This window comes from Oryza glaberrima, chromosome 11, assembly GCF_000147395.1.
Source record: "Oryza glaberrima chromosome 11, OglaRS2, whole genome shotgun sequence".
NCBI lineage: Eukaryota > Viridiplantae > Streptophyta > Magnoliopsida > Poales > Poaceae > Oryza > Oryza glaberrima.
Genome location: NC_068336.1, coordinates 25,783,364 through 25,801,753, shown reverse-complemented (window position 1 = coordinate 25,801,753; position 18,390 = coordinate 25,783,364). Strand labels below are relative to the sequence as shown.

The window sequence follows — 18,390 nt, the reverse complement described above, 5'->3', positions numbered from 1 at the left end:
TTCTGTTCCATTATCAGTCTGAATAATCTTAACTTTTGCATCAAACTGAGTTGTCACTAATTTATGAAAGTCTTGGAAGCAACGAAGGACCTCACTTTTGTGTTTAAGCATATAAATCCAAGTCATACGAGTGTGACAATCAATAAAGGTGACAAACCACTTGAAACCACTCACAGAAGTAACTGGGCATGGTCCCCAAACATCAGAATGTATTAATATGAAGGGCTCACAGTTACGAAGACCAATTCCAACATATGTAGAGCGAGTATGTTTGCCAAGCTCACAAGCATCACACCAATCTATGCTTATCCACTCTACTAAAGAGGTCTGGATACAACTTACTCAAAATCTCAAAAGATGGATGTCCTAACTGACAGTGAAGCAAACTGATCTCCTTCTCAACATCTCCAACCACCGCAGCTAGTCCCAGTTCCTCATGATTGATGTACCACAACCCATCACGCCTGACTCCAGTCCCAATCCTCCTCCCAGTCCCCTTCTCCTGGAACAGACAAGAATTCTCATCAAATACAACAATGCACTTGAGTTGATCAATAGCCGAGCTAACTGAGAGAAGGTTAACTGGAAAGGAAGGAACATGCAGAACAGAAGACAAGTTCATTGATGATGTGCACTCTACCGACCCTATACCATGAATAGGCTTGGATGTACCATCAGCGATTTGGATAGTTTCAGAGTGGATATAAGGGGTGTATGATGTGAAAGTATTATGCAATCCTGTGACATGCTTTGATGCTCCTGAGTCTATGATCCAATCTATAGGATGTCTATATGTAGATGCAAGTGCCTGTGCCTGAGTACCTTCACCCACTTGGGCGTAGTTGGCGAAGTTACCAAAGTGAGTGGTGGTGTTAGAGCTCTCATTGGTCTTGTTCTTCTGCCATTCCTCCCATTGTGTCACTTGTTCACCTATTAGGGTAACAACTTTCCCATCCTCCGTAGCTGCATTGGCCTGAGGAACACCTCTGCCCCTACCACGACCTCCAACACGACCTCCACGATCACCTCCTCTACCACCACGATTTCCCCCAAAACCACCACAGTCTCCTCCAAATCCACCACGAGTTCCACCATGCCCTCCTCGAATCGATCCCCTACCACCAATGTTCCGGGAAGTGGGACAATTGTAGCTCACATGACCCACTTGCCCACAATTGTAGCATTCCCTATTATCAGCTGCAATGTATGCTGATCTTATAGGATTTGTACCTCTCATCAACCTCAATCTCATCTCTTCTTGCACCATTGCTGAAATGGCCTCTTCCATAGTGGGCAATGTAGCTTGGTGGAACATAGCTGCTCTCCTATCCTCAAACTCCTTGTTCAACCCCTTCAAGAAATGAATGACTCTTCGCCTCTGCAGCCATTTATTTCCAATCACAATGTCATCCTCATGTTTCAATTGTAGGGGATCATAGTGATCAAGATCTGCCCATAACTGTTGCAGCTCGCTAGCGTACTCTTGGACTGTTCTCCCCTCTTGCTTCAAATTCTCCACTTTGTTCTGAGCCTCAACCATCATCATTACATTTCCCTCTCCTGAATACATGTTGCTCAGCGTCTTCCATACAACTGCAGCATTCTGGATAGCTTCTATCATCCTGCCAATAGAAGGAGCCACCGAGGTCATCAACCAAGATACCACAGTGGAATTTGTAGTATTCCACGTCCTCCATGCTTGGCTCTCCTTATCAGAAGGTTCTTCACAACTCTCTAGTAAAAAATGATCCACCCCTTTTGCTCTCAACATCAGTTGGGCTCTCCTACACCAACTCAAATAATTTTTGCTCCCCTCCAACCTCAACTCATTTGGCATCAATTCTAGTTTCACTTCAGACACTCCAGCCGCATTCCTAGGACCTATCATGCCCATCTTCAGCAAATCCTCTAGCAAACCTTTCATATCACCTTTAGTAACAAGCAAGGAAGTATCCACAACCTCCTTTCCCTCCCCAGAAGACATTTTTTTTCTTCCCTTAGCTTCTTCTTTACCACATTAACAGAGATACAACAAGGACCAGACTTCAATCCCCCATGGCAGATCAAATATTAGCCAAATCAACTAATAGGAGCAACAACACTACTCCTCAGTTTCTCACCAAAACAGAACAGCAGCAATAGCACTACTTCTCAGTTTTCAGCACAGCAGCAAGTACTCAGTTTCTTCCCCAAATCAGCACAGCAGCAGCAAATACAGCAGCAACAGCAAGCCAAGCGCCCACTTCACCTTCTCAAGTAGCAGCAGCACCAACACCTCACCAGCAGCAGCAACAACCTGCTCCTCTGCCACACGCCGTCACCAGCTAGCCCTCCGCACGCGTCGTCGCCGTTGGTGCTCCTTGCCGTCGACACCGTCGCTTCCTCACTCCACGTCCCGCCTTAGCAGCGCTGCCGTCCTGCGCCGGCACAGCGCCGCTTCCTGCCGCGGCCACCAACTGTCTCCGCCGCGTGCGGCCACGCTGGCCTCGCGCGCGCGTCGTCACGCCGCGCCAACCTCGCCTCGGCCCGCGCCGCTGCGACCTCGCCAGCTAGGGTTCAACCTCCCCAGTCGCCGGCGACCTGCTCTGATACCATATTGTTCAATTTGGGGAATTTTTCTAGGGTTAGCCTACTCAGCTCACCCCTTCCTCATCTATTCTATTAGCATAACACTTTACAGATAGGTCCTTGGTACAATACATATTTACACCAACAAAAACCGTTTAAAGTTCTTTAATACTATGAAGAAAATATTGTTGAACTTGTATAGAGGGGGAAAAAAATCTAACTTTTAATCTACACATAATTTGTTTGTCATGTGCCTTCACGAGTCAATTCAATCATAAGAACTTTGAGTTCCTTGATCTCATAAGTTTCGCTTGTACCCATATTTACATAGTATATGTACAAATGATATGAATGATAATTAGCTAGCGGTAGTTTAATATTTACTCGATGCAAAAATTATATGAGCTTATCCATCTTCTATTCAAAAGTTGATGAATGGTTTATGAGATATGTTAAAAAATAAAACCCCTGGATATTTTAAAAGGATATTGTCCTATATTTAGTTTTCTATCTACTACTATAAGATAATTTTTGAATAAACTATAATGTTATCTTTCAACAATATAAATGCCCGTGCATAGGCGCGGGCCAACTTCCTAGTTTGACACCTAAAGCGGATATAGGAAAATATGGCCAAATTTGGAAAGGACCCGATTTCCTTCATGAGGCTGGTTTTAGTCTAATTTTGTCCATCTTCGTCGGTTTGCGCTGATAGCTGTCCATCTTTGTCGCGAGAGTGCGGGTTCTCTTTCTAGGTTTGTTCTGACTTCTGTTCCGCCCACGAGACAGGTGTTTATCCCTATTTGCCTAAATCGGCTCTGCTAGCTGGTTTTGATCTTCTAAACCCATCTTAACCCGGGGTTAGCGACTCCATATCACCGCAAAGCTTTAGGTGGACCGTGGATCATGTTTGGCGGTGTGACCAGAAAAGGCGTCAACAGTTAGCTGCCTTAGTTCTTTGATGTTAATTATTTGGCAACATATAGTATTGTCAATAACTGGTTACAAATTGAGAGCCATAGCTTGGAGGTGTGGTTGACTTTGCTCTGATAAATATTGGGTCGCTTCTATTCTACTCTGGTGCTGCACCTGCTCCATGTTTTACTTGCCAGATCATACATCCCTTCAAAGAGAACAAAAATGGTATTGTGATCCATTAGAAATCTTTGTGTTGTACAACTGAAAAAAAAAATATTCCATGCAGTGGCTCTTATTTACTACCATATCCATCCTTAGAAACAAAACTAGTATGACAAAAGCAGTCAAAATTTCGAACTACACAATTCAGAACAAGCAACAGGGACAAACGAGCGGGTGGTCGGTACAGTGTACCTTTGGTCTTTAGAGTTGGCTGTTTCGCCAAGTGTTTTCTCACCTAGTAGTATATAAATTTTCTTTTTATTTCTCTTTCTCCAACTGGCCCATTAATCCATTGAGGTTACTCTAGACAGCCCAACTAACTTCACAGGTTTTATGTAGGTGGCCCATTTATACGTTAATGACACCAGTTGCCAGTATTTGTATTGGCATGAAATAAATTTACATTGGATAAGAACGGGAAAAACCAGTGCACGCATACTGTTAAAATTTTAGCTAGATTAAATTAAAAACAGAACGAATCCGGTTGAAGCTTACCAGATATACCTTGAAATCACAATTCTGGTAAATAAAAATATTACTGGACGAAAAAAAATCACAAAATTACAGTACTAATACACAAAATTTACGTAAGTTTTACAACTGTAAACATAGCGCAAAGGCTAATTTTGGGCACCAATAATAGAGGAGCATTAGGCCTTTATTGAGTGAAGTTTCTGAACTAGCAGAGTAGGCGAGAGGCAGAATAGGACTGAGAGCAGAAGCAAAATAGAGTAGTTTTCTGAAGGTACCTTTCATTCCAAGGGAACGGGTGATATATGGTAGATGGTCAAGTCGGTTTGCTGAACCGACTTCTACTGCTGCTGTATTCAGCTAGTGGTAAAATCAAAATTGATCTACCGCTAATAGCAGCTATCCACAGGGGGAAAAAAATCAAACTGAGCAACAGCTGCTAACTAGCTAACATAACCAAAAGACTAACTAGAACAAGAATTATACTAACAGTGAGACCAAATTGCCCATCAACTATTTTCAATGGTTTGTGAGCAATGACAGTACACATCTGCACACCAGCCAAAGGCTAAAATAAATTGTATTCATGGAAATTGTGGAACCATAAATATAGCAATCCCATCATTTAAAGAGTTTAATAACTAAATAAAAGGATCAGAATGGTTTCTTGCTGGGATCTCCCCTTTATTAAGAGAAAACACAGCTCAACAGACACTATAACAACAAGTGAAATCAAACTACGATGGGATCATGGTAAGAGGTAACATATATACCATGCCATCCTATGTTATTTAGCCAGGAGAGTAATAACAGCAATATATTATAAGAGTAATGATAGAGGGGCAGCATCAGATGATTTGTAAGTTCTCCGATTTGCAACAATTTAACTTGTCATGCAGTGACGATGCCATCAACAAATACCTTTGGTTTCTCAGTATTATCCTTCAAATCACTTGCTAGGAAATTGGTTATTGCTTCTGCCCCATCGCTAACTTTGAGATGCACCCCACGGAGATTTTCAAGTATTTCGATGCCGAATAGACCCTCGAAGTCTTTAAACCGCATTTCAATGATTTCGAGTGCTGGCATTGCATTCTTGTCCGAAAAGCTGAGCTTCGGCACGAAAGGTGCAAAGAAACGAAGCAGCTTAAGACTCTTGAATCCTTCAGCTGGAATGACGATTTCCCCATCAGTGGCCAATTTATTGTTCTCAAGGATGTCCTTTATTTTGTCCAGATCCTGCTTCGCTGCACTAAGTGAAAAGGCGAAGGTGAGGGAAAACAATGAAGGTAAACTGCGGAGGATCTCCAAAGTTTTAGTCATAAGAACTGTTATAGATATGGTTAACTTGTTGAGAGTAGTAATGCTGGTGATCCACTCGGGTAGCCTGTACAACATGCCGGACAGCTCAAGGGCGATGAGATATCTTGGAGGTGCGGACATGTCGTCCAATGAGTCGATAAAGTTAGAATTCTCATCATTGATGGCCAGAGTCTGCAGGCCGCAGCTGCCAAGGTACTCAATAGAGGAGCGTAATTCTTGGAATACTTCACTTCCCCATTCTATGTTGAGCTTGTATATGGCAAGCTTCCTTAGTCCTGTCAACTGATGAAGGCTTGTAGCTACAGCTGCTGATTTCTCATCGATCTCAATCCCTGACAGCACATGGAGTGACTTCATTATGCCTTTACTTTTTTCTTGGGACAAGAATCCTTTCTTTGCAGGCTCCTTTGTTTTACCTTGAGGCAACGGGTTTTTAATTGTCTTATTTCCTTTTTCTTGAAGCAAGCTCAGCCCCTCCCGTGTTTTTTTGTTCCCTCCAAGTATACTATGGATCCGTTTTAGCTGGCCTACAGACTTAGGCAGCTCCTTGACGTCTGTCTCCCTTATGTCAAGAGTTTCCAAATACTCGAGTTTCTCGATCTTGGAGGGAATTTTGGCAATTTCTGTCCGCCGGATGCTCAAATACTTGAGTACAAGCATTTGACATATCTCTGTCATATGTCTCTCTTTCAAACCCTTCCAACCCTCAAGATCCAGCACATGTATTATCCCATAGTTGAATGAACGGAATGGCACATGGTTCAGGTTCCCAAACACTGTCAGTGATCGCACTTGAGCCAAGTTCAGGCCTTTTGTTGAATTTCCATTCTTGGATCCACTGCTTTGCATCGACAGTCGACGGACTTTATTGCTTGGTGCAGTCACCTGCCACTGTCCACCAACCACAGTAATAAAATTCTCTTCGATTGACTTGGACATGATGTATTCAAGAACCATGTCATGAACTTGAAAGGCTTTTACCTTCCCATTGCTGCCATGCTCCACAGGACGTATTAAGTTCCTTCTTGTGAGCTGATTAAAGTATGACTCTGCAACTTCCTCCTCGGTTAGCCCTTGCTTCTCAGTAGCAAAACCTTCAGCAATCCATCGCCGGGCCAAATGCTTCCTACTAATTTTCCAACCCTTTGGAAATATACTCAAGTACAATAAGCAGGTCTTGATATCTGCAGGCAAATCATTGTAACAACAATCCAGTATCCTCGTAACCCCATCCAGGTTAAGAGTAGTTACTGGATCTGGAAATAATGATTTGCAAAGTTTACTCCAATCGCAGTCGGTCTTGTTTGGGTTGCAGGCGACAAGACCAGCCATGGTGACAATGGCCAAAGGTAATCCCCCACATATGCTCGATAACTCCTTGTCTCTATCTGCACTTTTCATTGAATCAGGAATGCTTGCATTAAATAAGTTTTGGGACTCGTCATCGCTGAGAAAATCAACAGTATGCACACGATTATTTCCAGGTCTAGGGGAGGATGTGGCCTCAACATTTTTATGCACACGATCATTTCCAGGTCTAGGGGAGGATGTGGCCTCAACATTTTTATGCACACGATCATTTCCAGGTCTAGGGGAGGATGTGGCCTCAACATTTTTATGCACACGATTATTTCCAGGTCTAGGGGAGGATGTGGCCTCAACATTTTTATGTCCACGGGAGCATGTGGAACCAACAGCATGAAATCTTGTAGTCACTATTATTCTGCTGTTGTTATTAGCTTCATCCGGCAAAAACGGTATGACGACATCCAACCATGTATTGGCAGACCAAATGTCATCAATCAAGAGGATATATCTGTATATATGATGAAAAGAAAACGAGCACACCTCAGAGAGAAGAAAAATGCCGTTCAAAAACTGGTGGTGTTGTGTGTAGAAGGAAATAAACATGTGGATTTACAAGTTAATTGGCATATGAGCAAAACAAATGTTTACGAACAGGATACCTCTTTTCGCCCAGGCGCCGTTTCAGTTCTTGGCGAAGCTGAACATAGTCCATTGTTTCCTGCTGCCTGACCGGTGTCTTATCATCATTTCTTCCGAGCAGTGACAGTGATGGGGCTTTCTTCAATTTGATAAACGTGCTTTTAGTGCCTGGCTCAGCAGTGTTCTCCTCTCTACTTGCTGTGGTATCTCTACTACTTTCTGTGCTGCTACCGGCCTCCTCCTGGTTGCTGACTTGATTCAGAATACTCCTGAGGACTGCATCTTGGTCATAGTTCTGAGACACAGCTACTGACGCCCGGCAGCCAAATTTACCACTGACTTTTCTGTACAAAGCCATGGCAATGGTGGTCTTCCCCACACCACCGAAACCGACAATGGACAGAACAGCTCGCCCGTTATCAGGTCGAGGTTCGGTTAACCACTTCTCAAGGTCTTCCATGACAGTCTTCATCGCCACAGGCTCCTTTATACCGATGATCTGAAGTTTTGTGACCTGATACTCAGCAATGTCTTGAGCCGCAGAACGGGCTCTGGGCCTGTTGCTGCTGTCACAGTGCAGTTCTGGGTTGTTCACTCCATATCTGTTGCGCCGATCCGCGATCTGTTGCGCCCGTACCTTGAGTTCAGCAATTCTCGAAGCAATATCACGACGAGGCCACCATGTCAAGAGTTCATACATTTTCGTGACTAGGAAGGAGCATTTGGCGTCGCTGATTGAATCCTGGGGGAGCCGGTGGGCAAAGTCATCGATGCAGTCCTCAACGTCATAGGCGATGTCTCGGATCTGCTTCATCCAGTCCTTACTCCGGTTGTCATGGTAGTGACCCTCCGGCAAAACGCTGAGGTCACGGAGGAAGGCCTGCATGCTGGCAAGCTCGTCATTGATGTACTGGATGTCACCACGGACGCCGCTGATGAGAGCATACTCCTGGGCAAGAAGGTTGCCCAGCTTGCCCAGGAGAGATCTCATGGTGGCTTCCGAAGCACCTACCACCAACTCCATCTTGTCTTCTGTACTCTTCGCTGCAATTGTCAGCTCTTGCAAGCACTGGAGAGTGTGAGTGAGACATACACAGTACGTTGAGATCAAGCACTGAACCCCAGCTGAGAGTTTCCTTGGCCTGCCCAGGGAAAAGGAGAAAAATGAAAACAAAAACCAACCATACAGTGAATGAATACTCATTAATAATACTTGGAAAGTAATTTTATTTTCAGGAGCGCTTTTTGTCCAGTGCTACCTCATGTAAATATGTTTCTTTTCTTCTAATTTTAGAACTTATATGTATATGCTCTATCAATATTCTTCTATTACGCAGTACCTCTTTCATGCATGCATATTCGTAAGAAACAATATAACGAATAGTATACAAACTGGAATCAGTATGACCAATTCATGTGAACATGCAATAAATTGTCACCAATCTACAACCTATGCAAATGTACCAAGCAGTAAAGCATTACTCTCCTACCACTGAAATTTTACCAACTGCCACCCCCCCACCCCACCCCACCAAATAAATGAACAGATACATCTTTTTTTCCTCCTCCAAGCTTCAAAGTTAATGGTACCTATACCTTCATTGCTTGCAGTAAGGAAAAACCCAAGAGTGAAAAGATTGTTCACCTTGGCAAAGCACGGAAGATCTTGGCAGCAGACACATCAACTGGTGGCTGGCTAACATGGCAAGGATTCTTCAGAAGCTCCAAGAGATCTCAATACGAAAGTAAAACTGGAGGGATGGGCATGGGCACGAGGCACCCATGGAACAGAAGCCAACGGCGAACGGGGGAACAGGCGGAAGGGACAGAGAGGAGAGGAGAGCAGAGCAGCAGCTAGCTAGAGGTAGAAGTTTTGGGCGGAGGCATCAGCAGCCTACGGTACGGTAGAGTGCAGACGCTCCCTGAAAAACAAATTAACAAGGGGAATAAGAACGGCCCATGGTTTACGGTTCAGGTGCCCTTATAAAAGGGTCTATTTGAAATAAATCTTATAAGATATTTTTTCTGTTCAAAAAGGAACCCTTAACTATTAGTTTTTGTTTGGAACTTCCCTTTCTCAACTTCTAATCATGAGCACGTTTCCCGAACTATTAAACGAAACATTTTTTTTTTCAAAACTTTCTATAGAATAGTTATTAAAAAAATCATATTAACCAAATTATAAAGTTTTTTATACAATACTTAATTATTCATATACTGTCCTCGCTCGCGCCACGCGCAGCACACCCGCCGCCCTATCGTCGTCCTCGCTCGCACCGCCTGTGCGCCCGTGTGTCGTCCCGCTTGCACTGCCCATCACCGGCCACACACAGCCGCCTGTGCACCGTCCGCCGCCACCGTGTGCCGCTAGCCCGGCCCTGTTGGAGCACCACTGTCGGCCACCGCCTGGGGGCCCGCTCGTGGGAGGTGGGAGGGAGAGAGATGAGGAGATGAGTTTGGGGATAGTTCAGTGGCATTTTTGTGTAAATATGTTAAAAAATTAAAGGGTTGTGAGTCTTTTGGATTGAAACGGAGTTATGGAGCAGAAAAACCTAGCTCCACTCTCATAGTTCATTTTTTAGGAGTAGCTTTACTAATTCCATAAAAAAACAGAGAATCTGGACAAAGCTGAAGCTGTGCCAAACAGACCCTTACCGTTACAACTATGTAACCCACCTTTTATTCTGTACTTCACCTAAAGTATATTTCCGTTGTGTCAATTTTTAAAGAAACCGCTTAACATTAAATACTCAGCTCTAAGCTGGTGCAGGCGGGCGCTGGTTTGGCACTAAGATAAAAACAATCATCGGATGCTCACTTAACTCGCAATCCACCCTACCCTAGTGACCACCAGTCCACAAGCTAGCTAGCTAGTGAATACTCACCAGCCCAAAATCAGTGAGAGGCCGAGGCGGCGGGCGGCTCCGATGGCCGTATACAGCGTCGCTACGGGGGCCTTGGCTCCCGTCCTATCGAAGCTGTCCGCTTTGCTGGGCGACGAACACTCGGAGAGGACCCGGAGCGACGCCATGTTCATCAGGTGCCAGCTGGAGGCCGTGCACTCTCTCCTCCTCCCGAGGATTAATTTGGGAATGACGGGGGAGGATGTCGATGCTTTGTGCAAGGATGAGTTGATGGCGGCGGTGCGGGAGCTGTCCTACGACATCGACGACGCCATCGACGACTTCTTCTTGGAGGGCGGCGACGGTAGCCCTTTCGATGATGAGCTCAAGACAAGAGTTGACGATGTCTCCAAGCGGTTCTCCGACAGCCGGTACTGGAGGCCACCGGTGGAGCAACATCAACCATCCCTAACCGCGGCAACCGTAGACTCTCCACCTCCTCACGCTCGCTTCGTCCACAACATGATGGATGTGTCGGAGCTCGTGGAGATGGAACAACATTTGAAAGAGCTCATCAAATTGCTGGAACAAGGTGCGGACACAAGCACATATGCTTCCCGGTGGCGCACCGCAACACCATGGCATGATAAGGAGGTAAAACATATCTCTACTCCTTTTATTTCTTTTTTACCAAGTGAGGGATTTCACTTGGTAATTGTGGTGGACGGTAGCATGTTTATTATTCACCATTATTATTGGAGTCTTTTTTTTTAAAAAAAATAGTATAATATGATCTGCAACTTCTTAATTGCTTTATTTCTTTTCTAGATTAATTTTACATACAATTTTTATTGGATATGGATCAGCGTTGTAAAAAGTGAACGTACGATACATGAAAAAAAAGGATTGATTTGTCAAAAGAAAAACACAACCCATTAAATTGGAGCGTCTTATTCCCGTAGACTGCAGTAACAGAATGGTTCGATGATCAACTAATGTTTTTTGCTGCAGCAAAGTATTGTGGTCAAGGTGCCGGAGAGAGAGTGGGGCGGCCCGAACCATCCATTTAGATGGGCGCGTGATTCGTTTGAACGATTTCGTTCGGGAAGTTTGTTTGGAGATACGTTGCAGTTGGATGGTGAAGGCGCGAACATCCGCAAGCTCTTGTCCACCCTCCGGAATAAGGCGGGCCACGCCCAGTTGGTGCAGGTCGAGGATAAGGGAAAAAAGGTGGAGGAGACGACGACGATGCCCTGTGAATTTCACGAGGTCAAAACAGTATGCATCCTTGGATTGCCTGGCGCAGGCAAAACAACTCTTGCAAAACTGCTGTACTCCCATCACTCAACGACAGAGCAGCAATTCCAATACCGGGCTTTCGTGTCAGTCTCTCCGGGTGCCAATCTCACCGAGACTCTTACTGATATTTTCTTGCAAGTAGGAGCAGATAATGATGCAACACCATATTGTGGGACCGGAACACCGCACCAACAGTGTCTCATTGACAACATATCAGCTTATCTCATCGCCAAAAAGTAAGCAGAGCTTTTTAGATTGATGTTGTTTTAAATTATATTACTTTTTTTAAAAAAGTTAATAAACATGTTGATGCATTTAATTTGCTAACAAACATTTGTAATGCCTGAAAAATTTTAGCAACAACACATTTAATCTATGCTACAAAAATTTAGCAATGTAACTTTTTTTTAGGAAATTTAGCAATGTAACCAACTTGCTAAAATTTTAACATTGTAAATTTTGAAAAGATTCATTTTGCCAAATACCAACAATCGTCTGAATAGGCCCGCAAATTTTCTCTACCTCTCTACAATATTACATTGAAATTATGCTATAGATTACATAGATCCTCGATCGGTGGCCCAAATTAAAGTGAACAAACTATCAATATAATGCTGATGTTGTCTGCTGTCAGCTGTCCTCGATCGATGAGTTCCAGTACAGTACCAAAAATATATCAATAAAAAAAATTACCATGAGGGCAAACACTTCTGTCTTCCTTTTTAATTTAAAAAACTACTTCCTTCGGCCTAAAACACATCAATATTCATAGGAAAAATAATCAGTATTTGAAAATTTTAACAGATAATTAAACTAAGTTTAGTGTCATATGCGCATGGCATCATTAAATTCGTATTTGGAAATATTTTTATATGATTTTAATTTCACAGTGATTGAAAATATGTTATAAGAGAAATGAATGAAAAAAAATGTTTGATATCAAATTCTGCAGAATGGTCTTAATTAGAATTTCTATAAAAAGAGGGTAGATGACAAACTGACATCAAAGCTGATTGTTCGATCATCTCAAAGGGGAATTAAGCTTCTCATGTGGTAGGATAGATAAGCTATATATTATTAGTTGCATGTATTAGGCCCGGTTCGATGCTTAGAAAAGGAGGAAAATTTTTCACGCACGTAAAACGAGAAACCTCATTAGTACATGATTAATTAAGTATTAACTATTATAAATTTGAAAAATAAATTTCTTTGCTTTTTTTAAACAACTTCTATATAGAATTTTTTTTAAAAAAGTACACCATTTAACCGTTTGAAAAGCGTGCTAACGAAAAATGAGAGAGTTGAAGTTGAAGTTGGAGAAATAGAACTAAGCCTTAGAGCAGGTACAATAGCAGGCTATAAGCCAGCTATAACCACATATCGAGAAGAAAAGAGAAGAGAGAGAAGAAAGCGGGCTACAGATTTGTAGCCGGCTGTAATACGGACTCCAATACGTTATGAGTGTATGAGAGGTAGGACTGCGTATTAATGATGTAGTGTATTTTTATAGGTAACTATTGTATGAATGGGCTATTAGATTAGCTATAGATGATTTGGAGCCAGCAGTTGGCTATACTATTGAACTTGCTCTTAGTGTTAATATAGTAGTAGTAATATGCTATATATTGAGGCTTATTTACTCTTTTCAACTTCTAAAGGTATCTTATTATAATTGATGACGTTTGGCGCTGGGAAGAGTGGGAAGTCATCAGAAAGTCCATTCCAAAGAATGATCTGGGTAGTAGAATAATCATGACTACTCGTCTTAATTCAATAGCTGAAAAGTGTCGCAATGATGACATTGATGCGTTTGTTTACGAAACTGAGGCTCTGGATTATCTGGATGCTTGGTTGTTGTGTGACAGGGTAGCAAGAAAGTCTGTCACGTGTATGAACATTAATCCATGCTATTATATCGTGGACATGTGCTATGGTATGCCGTTAGCACTAATTTGTGTGTCGTCAGCATTGGCAGAAGAGATACAAGCTTTAGCTGGTGATGATGAACGGCAAAAATGGAGGGCTCTTAGACTGGTAGAGGATGGTATTTTGGACATCCCATCCTTGAAGCCGTTGGCAGAGAGTTTATGCCGTGGTTACGACCATCTTCCTCTCTATCTGAGGACTTTGTTGTTATGCTGTAGTGTGTACCATTGGCTTGATGGTGGGATTGTTGAAAGGGGCCGTTTGGTCACAAGGTGGATTGCTGAAGGATTTGTTTCAGAAGAGAAAGAAGCAGAAGGTTACTTTGATGAGCTTGTCGGCAGAGGATGGATTAAGCATAGAGAGTGGAACGAGTATGAGATCCACCCTATGATGCTGGCCATCCTTAGATACAAGTCGAAGGAGTACAATGTTGTAACATGTTTGGGTATGGGGTCTGATACTAGTACTAGTGCATCTCTATCATCCTACTCCTCTCCAACAATGGCGATTCGCCGGCTTTGTCTTCAAAGAGGGTACCCAATGAAATGCTTCACACAATCCTCTCCAAGTATGGATGTGTCACACACTCGGAGCCTCGTCATCCTTGGTGACGTGACAGGAGTCCCCTTTGATATGTTTAAAAGATTGCGAGTGTTGGACCTTGAAGACAATCTCGATATAGAGGACTCTCACCTAAAGAAGATATGTGAGCAGCTAGAGAGCCTCAGGCTGCTCAAGTACCTAGGTCTCAAGGGTACGCGGATCACTAAGCTCCCACAGGAGATACAGAAGCTGAAGCATCTGGAGATTTTGTACGTGGGCAGCACTCGTATCGAAGAGCTCCCGCAGGAGATCGGGGAGCTCAAGCATCTGCGGACTCTGGACGTGAGGAACACGTGTATCAGAGATCTGCCATCGCAGATTGGGGAATTGAAACATCTACGGATTCTAGACGTGAGGAACACGGAGGTGAGAGAGCTGCCATGGCAAGCGGGGCAGATTTGGGAATCGCTGCGCGTGCTTACAGATGACAGTGAAGAGGGCATGCAGCTGCCCAAAGGCGTACCCGAAGATCTAATCAAGGGTATTCCCGAGGCTGACCTCGCAAAGTGCAGGGAGGTCTTGTCTATCCCGATTGTCGATCGTTTAGTATCTCCCCCTGTTGGCATATTCAAGGTTATTGGCTTGCGCAAGTGTATCCCGGAGGTGTTCAAAGATTATTTCGATGTTCTTTCTTGCCTAGACATCTGGCTGTGGAAGCTAGAGGAGGAAGACCACGAGTTTCTAGCCAACAATATGCCTAACCTCCAGATGCTTGTGCTGAGGTTCGAGGCCCCACAAAGAGAGCCCATCATCATTAACAACACAGGCTTCCGGATGCTGGAGAGATTCCATGTCGACAGCCGGGTACCACGGATAACCTTCCAGGAAGGAGCCATGCCCAAGCTCAAGCATCTCGAGTTCAAGTTCTACGCAGGCCCGCCCAGCAATGATCCAGCTGTGGGCATCACCCACCTGCTCAGCCTCCAAAAGGTGGTCTTCCGCTGCTCCAAATGGTACAAGAGCGACAACCCCGGCATCAAGGCCACCATTGACGTCGTGAAGAAAGAAGCAAGGCAGCATCCCAACCAGCCGATCAGCCTTCTCATCACTGAGGGCGATAAGGAGGTACCGAATGAGGCACACGGGAGCAGCGAAAACAGTGCATGCCGTCGTCACTGGCAGCAGTGGGCCGCTCGTCCTCCACACTGCTCCAAACTACGCCATCAGTTGCTCTAGCTGCGGCCGAACCCGCAGCACTGGTATCCAAGAGGAAACAGCCCGAGATCGAATACCAGCTACGGATTTGTTCTCGCCGGAGTTTAACAACTACGAAAAAGCAAAAAGAAACTAGCTAGTGCTATTGTATTCTAATGTTAGTTGTACAGAAAAAATCTCTTCCATTCATGTACTCAAAGCCTCCTCCTAATTTGTGTTGCCTCTGCTGCTATATATACTATGCATCGTCAAGATTAGTACAGTGTGTAGTGCTCGTTGATGTGTTTTTCTGAATTTATTGAAAAATTAAATTTTACTTTTTATATATTGGATAGGGCGTATCTTTTTATAGTGCCATGCTCCAAAATTCACCTACTCCCGTCTATATATACTAGGTGAATAGCAAGAAATAACTATACTCTATGATAGAGGGAGCAACATAATAAGACCCGTTCGAAACTAATGACTGCATTTTATCTTAAACAGATTATACTTGTCACTCTTTAGAAAAGTTTATCTCCACTTGATTATTCGTGTCACGCTTTCAAAAATACGGTTACTCTAAAAGCTTTCCATCAGCATTGCTTAATTATACATATTGATTTTTCCAAGTTATAATTTTGTTAACATTGTAATTAGTATATAATATTTAGTCGATTCCTATAAGCAATATATCATCCTCTAATCATCGTCTTGTTCATCTCTGTTTCAAACAGGCCATAAATCATATCCAAAACACTGTCGTCTTCCACTACACCAAATGGTACAATCTTACCAATATGTTAACACCCGAATTTGATATGGTTTTTTAGTGGATTCGGTTAAAAAAAATCGATTGGTAGATGAAAGTTTATATAGATAAGGTCGAGTTTAAGGAGGAATCGTGAAGACCACGGTAAGATAGATTCATATTTTTTAAAAAAGAAAACAAAGTAATAACCACTAACGAACCTATGTTGTAGGGACAGTTTACTCTTTTGTGTCAAATTTAATTTGGTCTGGATTCTAAATTGATGACAACCCCCGATAAATGACATCACCCAGATGAGTATATATTCATTTTAGCATCACTAATGAGGTTGTTCATTGATGAATTTGTTAAATTAATATCTAGAATGTAGAGTTGGAAATTCAGTGAACTGCATCAGTAATCTAACTGTACATGCCAGATGTACAATCTCTACAAATTCAAGGCATCTAAAAGAAAAGGACAAAAGGTCGGCTATAAGGCAGGAGGCTATATGTTGCGTGTGCTGGATTCTGCTAGCTAGTAGAACATGACGAATTATCAATAAACAAAATTGGGGCGCAAAAATTTTCATGTTCCACCCCAAGCGTGAGTGCTACTCTAGCTACTACTACTACTACCATATACGAGGTCCATCAGCACCAAGAACAATGTATACATAGAAAAAGATGTATTCATAGGACAAGATTAATTTACTAATCACTACCCATTCAAATATTCATCTAGTCAGATGAATTCTAGAAGAATGTTTGCTTTTACAGTTACCAAGTACTATATTTTTTTATAATGAATTCTAGAAGAAGAAGGAAAAAAATATAGAACTGATCTCTGGCTCTCTGCACGTGACATGCATCATACATGTATATGGTATTAATACTAGCTAGTTCAAGCATCCGATAAATCGTAGTGTACAATACATATTTTAAGATCTACGCCGGACTATATATTTTCAATTAATTAAATATCCATAGGGAGGTTTGGTTAACAGGGCACATCTATACTTCCTATATAGTTGGTACCCACTAACTTCTAAAGCTCAACATGCAAGTGTGCCACATCATCACCCACTAGCAATTATTATTTAGAGTATTCTATCTTATGCAAACATGATATATCATTTGTAATTCAGTTGTATTTTTAGAACTTAGCACGCAAGCAATGTTAAATCACCATCTTCACATTATTTAAACATATACGTCTATAGTTTTTATAATGTATAACATATATTCATCCACATATCCCGCAGCAAAGCGCGGGGTATCAACTAGTTAATTAGAATACACCATCCAACTAGCTGGTACAGTACAAGTATGTGCATCATGTCAGAATTATTAGATCTAGATCACCTTGAAGGACGAGAAGTATCTCGGCTAGAATTAGTTTCACGAAGCGCCCGAACTAAAGCTGGCATAAAAAAGAAAACAAGAATGTGTACAAAGACTCTGTGAGTAAAATATATGTGCTATTAAGATTCTAACTTCACATGCTTAGTGCACTATTTAGATACTTTTAATGAACCGCCTCGTCGCTAATGCCATCCATATAATAATAATAATAATATACACGTACCGGTAATAAGATAGAAATAGTACATCTAACATGTGAAGTTGGAAATTCAATGAAGTGTATTCTATGATCCAGTTGCATATGTTAGATAATGACTGTCTCATTACTATGCTATGGAAGAGAAATATATACACATCAGTGTGATGCTCACGTGGGACTATTCTCGACATAGAATAAGTTCCATTAATTGAAAAGGATGAACTAAAGCTAACATAAAAGAAAATAAGACAACAGTCAACAAGCATGTGTACAAAGACCCTGCAAGATTCTAACTTCACATGCTCAATGCATAATTTAGACAGTTTTAATGAACCATCTCGTCACTAATGCCATCCATATAATAATAATATACACGTACTAGTAAGTTGTTGAGATCTAAATCATAATAAAATTTAAACAACATTTGATTGAATATAGATTTCCATGGTTATATCTGTCAGGGTCCTCTTCATGCAGGGTTAAATATGCGTGGATCTATGCATGTATGAAATTTTGAAAAATATATGTTGGTTTTATGATGAGTGTAATTCTTTATATTCCTGACAATTAAATAATTTAAGATCCATATTAACAAGTGTTGAAAACAATAAAGTGCTAAACTGAAGGCTTTTATAAAAATACATAAAAAATGATACTAGAAATCATCATGGTAGTATTTTTTTTTAGCTATAACTTTTTGTAGTAGTGTCGAATAATCAACCTTTCTCATTTCCAAATGAGAATATTGTTACAATTAAAATTTGAGTGATACTGATTAACACCATAAACAAATTGTGTATACTCTATACCACAAAACAACTC

At 42.1% G+C, this 18,390-nt stretch overlaps 2 protein-coding genes across 3 annotated transcripts; one reads left to right on the top strand and one right to left on the bottom strand.

Annotated features, from left to right (window-relative positions):
* Positions 1 to 2,532: 2,532 nt before the first annotated feature.
* Positions 2,533 to 9,469, bottom strand: LOC127755938 (disease resistance protein PIK6-NP-like). Of its 2 annotated transcripts, XM_052281547.1 has the most exons (3): positions 9,095 to 9,469; positions 7,470 to 8,591; positions 2,533 to 7,318 (listed from the first exon to the last, which is right to left on the bottom strand). In XM_052281547.1, the coding sequence occupies exons 2-3, from the start codon at positions 8,471 to 8,473 to the stop codon at positions 5,071 to 5,073; spliced, it is 3,252 nt and encodes a 1,083-aa protein (XP_052137507.1). In that variant the 5' UTR covers positions 8,474 to 8,591; positions 9,095 to 9,469; the 3' UTR covers positions 2,533 to 5,070. The 2 variants fall into 2 exon arrangements, with proteins under 2 accessions (XP_052137507.1, XP_052137506.1); XM_052281546.1 differs by lacking the exon at positions 9,095 to 9,469 and having other exon boundaries at positions 7,470 to 8,889.
* Positions 9,470 to 10,262: 793 nt separating this feature from the next.
* On the top strand, positions 10,263 to 15,496 carry LOC127754186 (disease resistance protein PIK5-NP-like). The gene is made up of 3 exons (XM_052279665.1): positions 10,263 to 10,946; positions 11,304 to 11,827; positions 13,250 to 15,496. Exons 1-3 carry the CDS (start codon positions 10,377 to 10,379, stop codon positions 15,294 to 15,296), a joined length of 3,141 nt encoding a protein of 1,046 aa, XP_052135625.1. The 5' UTR covers positions 10,263 to 10,376; the 3' UTR covers positions 15,297 to 15,496.
* Positions 15,497 to 18,390: the final 2,894 nt, after the last annotated feature.

Coding starts and splice junctions, on each gene's coding strand:
- LOC127755938 (XM_052281546.1), bottom strand. CDS start 8,653: ATGAGTATTCATTCACTGTATGGTTGGTTTTTGTTTTCATTTTTCTCC. Junction 7,319..7,469: donor CGGCGCCTGGGCGAAAAGAG/GTATCCTGTTCG, acceptor TCATATATACAG/ATATATCCTCTTGATTGATG.
- LOC127754186 (XM_052279665.1), top strand. CDS start 10,377: ATGGCCGTATACAGCGTCGCTACGGGGGCCTTGGCTCCCGTCCTATCG. Junction 10,947..11,303: donor CACCATGGCATGATAAGGAG/GTAAAACATATC, acceptor TTTTTGCTGCAG/CAAAGTATTGTGGTCAAGGT. Junction 11,828..13,249: donor GCTTATCTCATCGCCAAAAA/GTAAGCAGAGCT, acceptor CAACTTCTAAAG/GTATCTTATTATAATTGATG.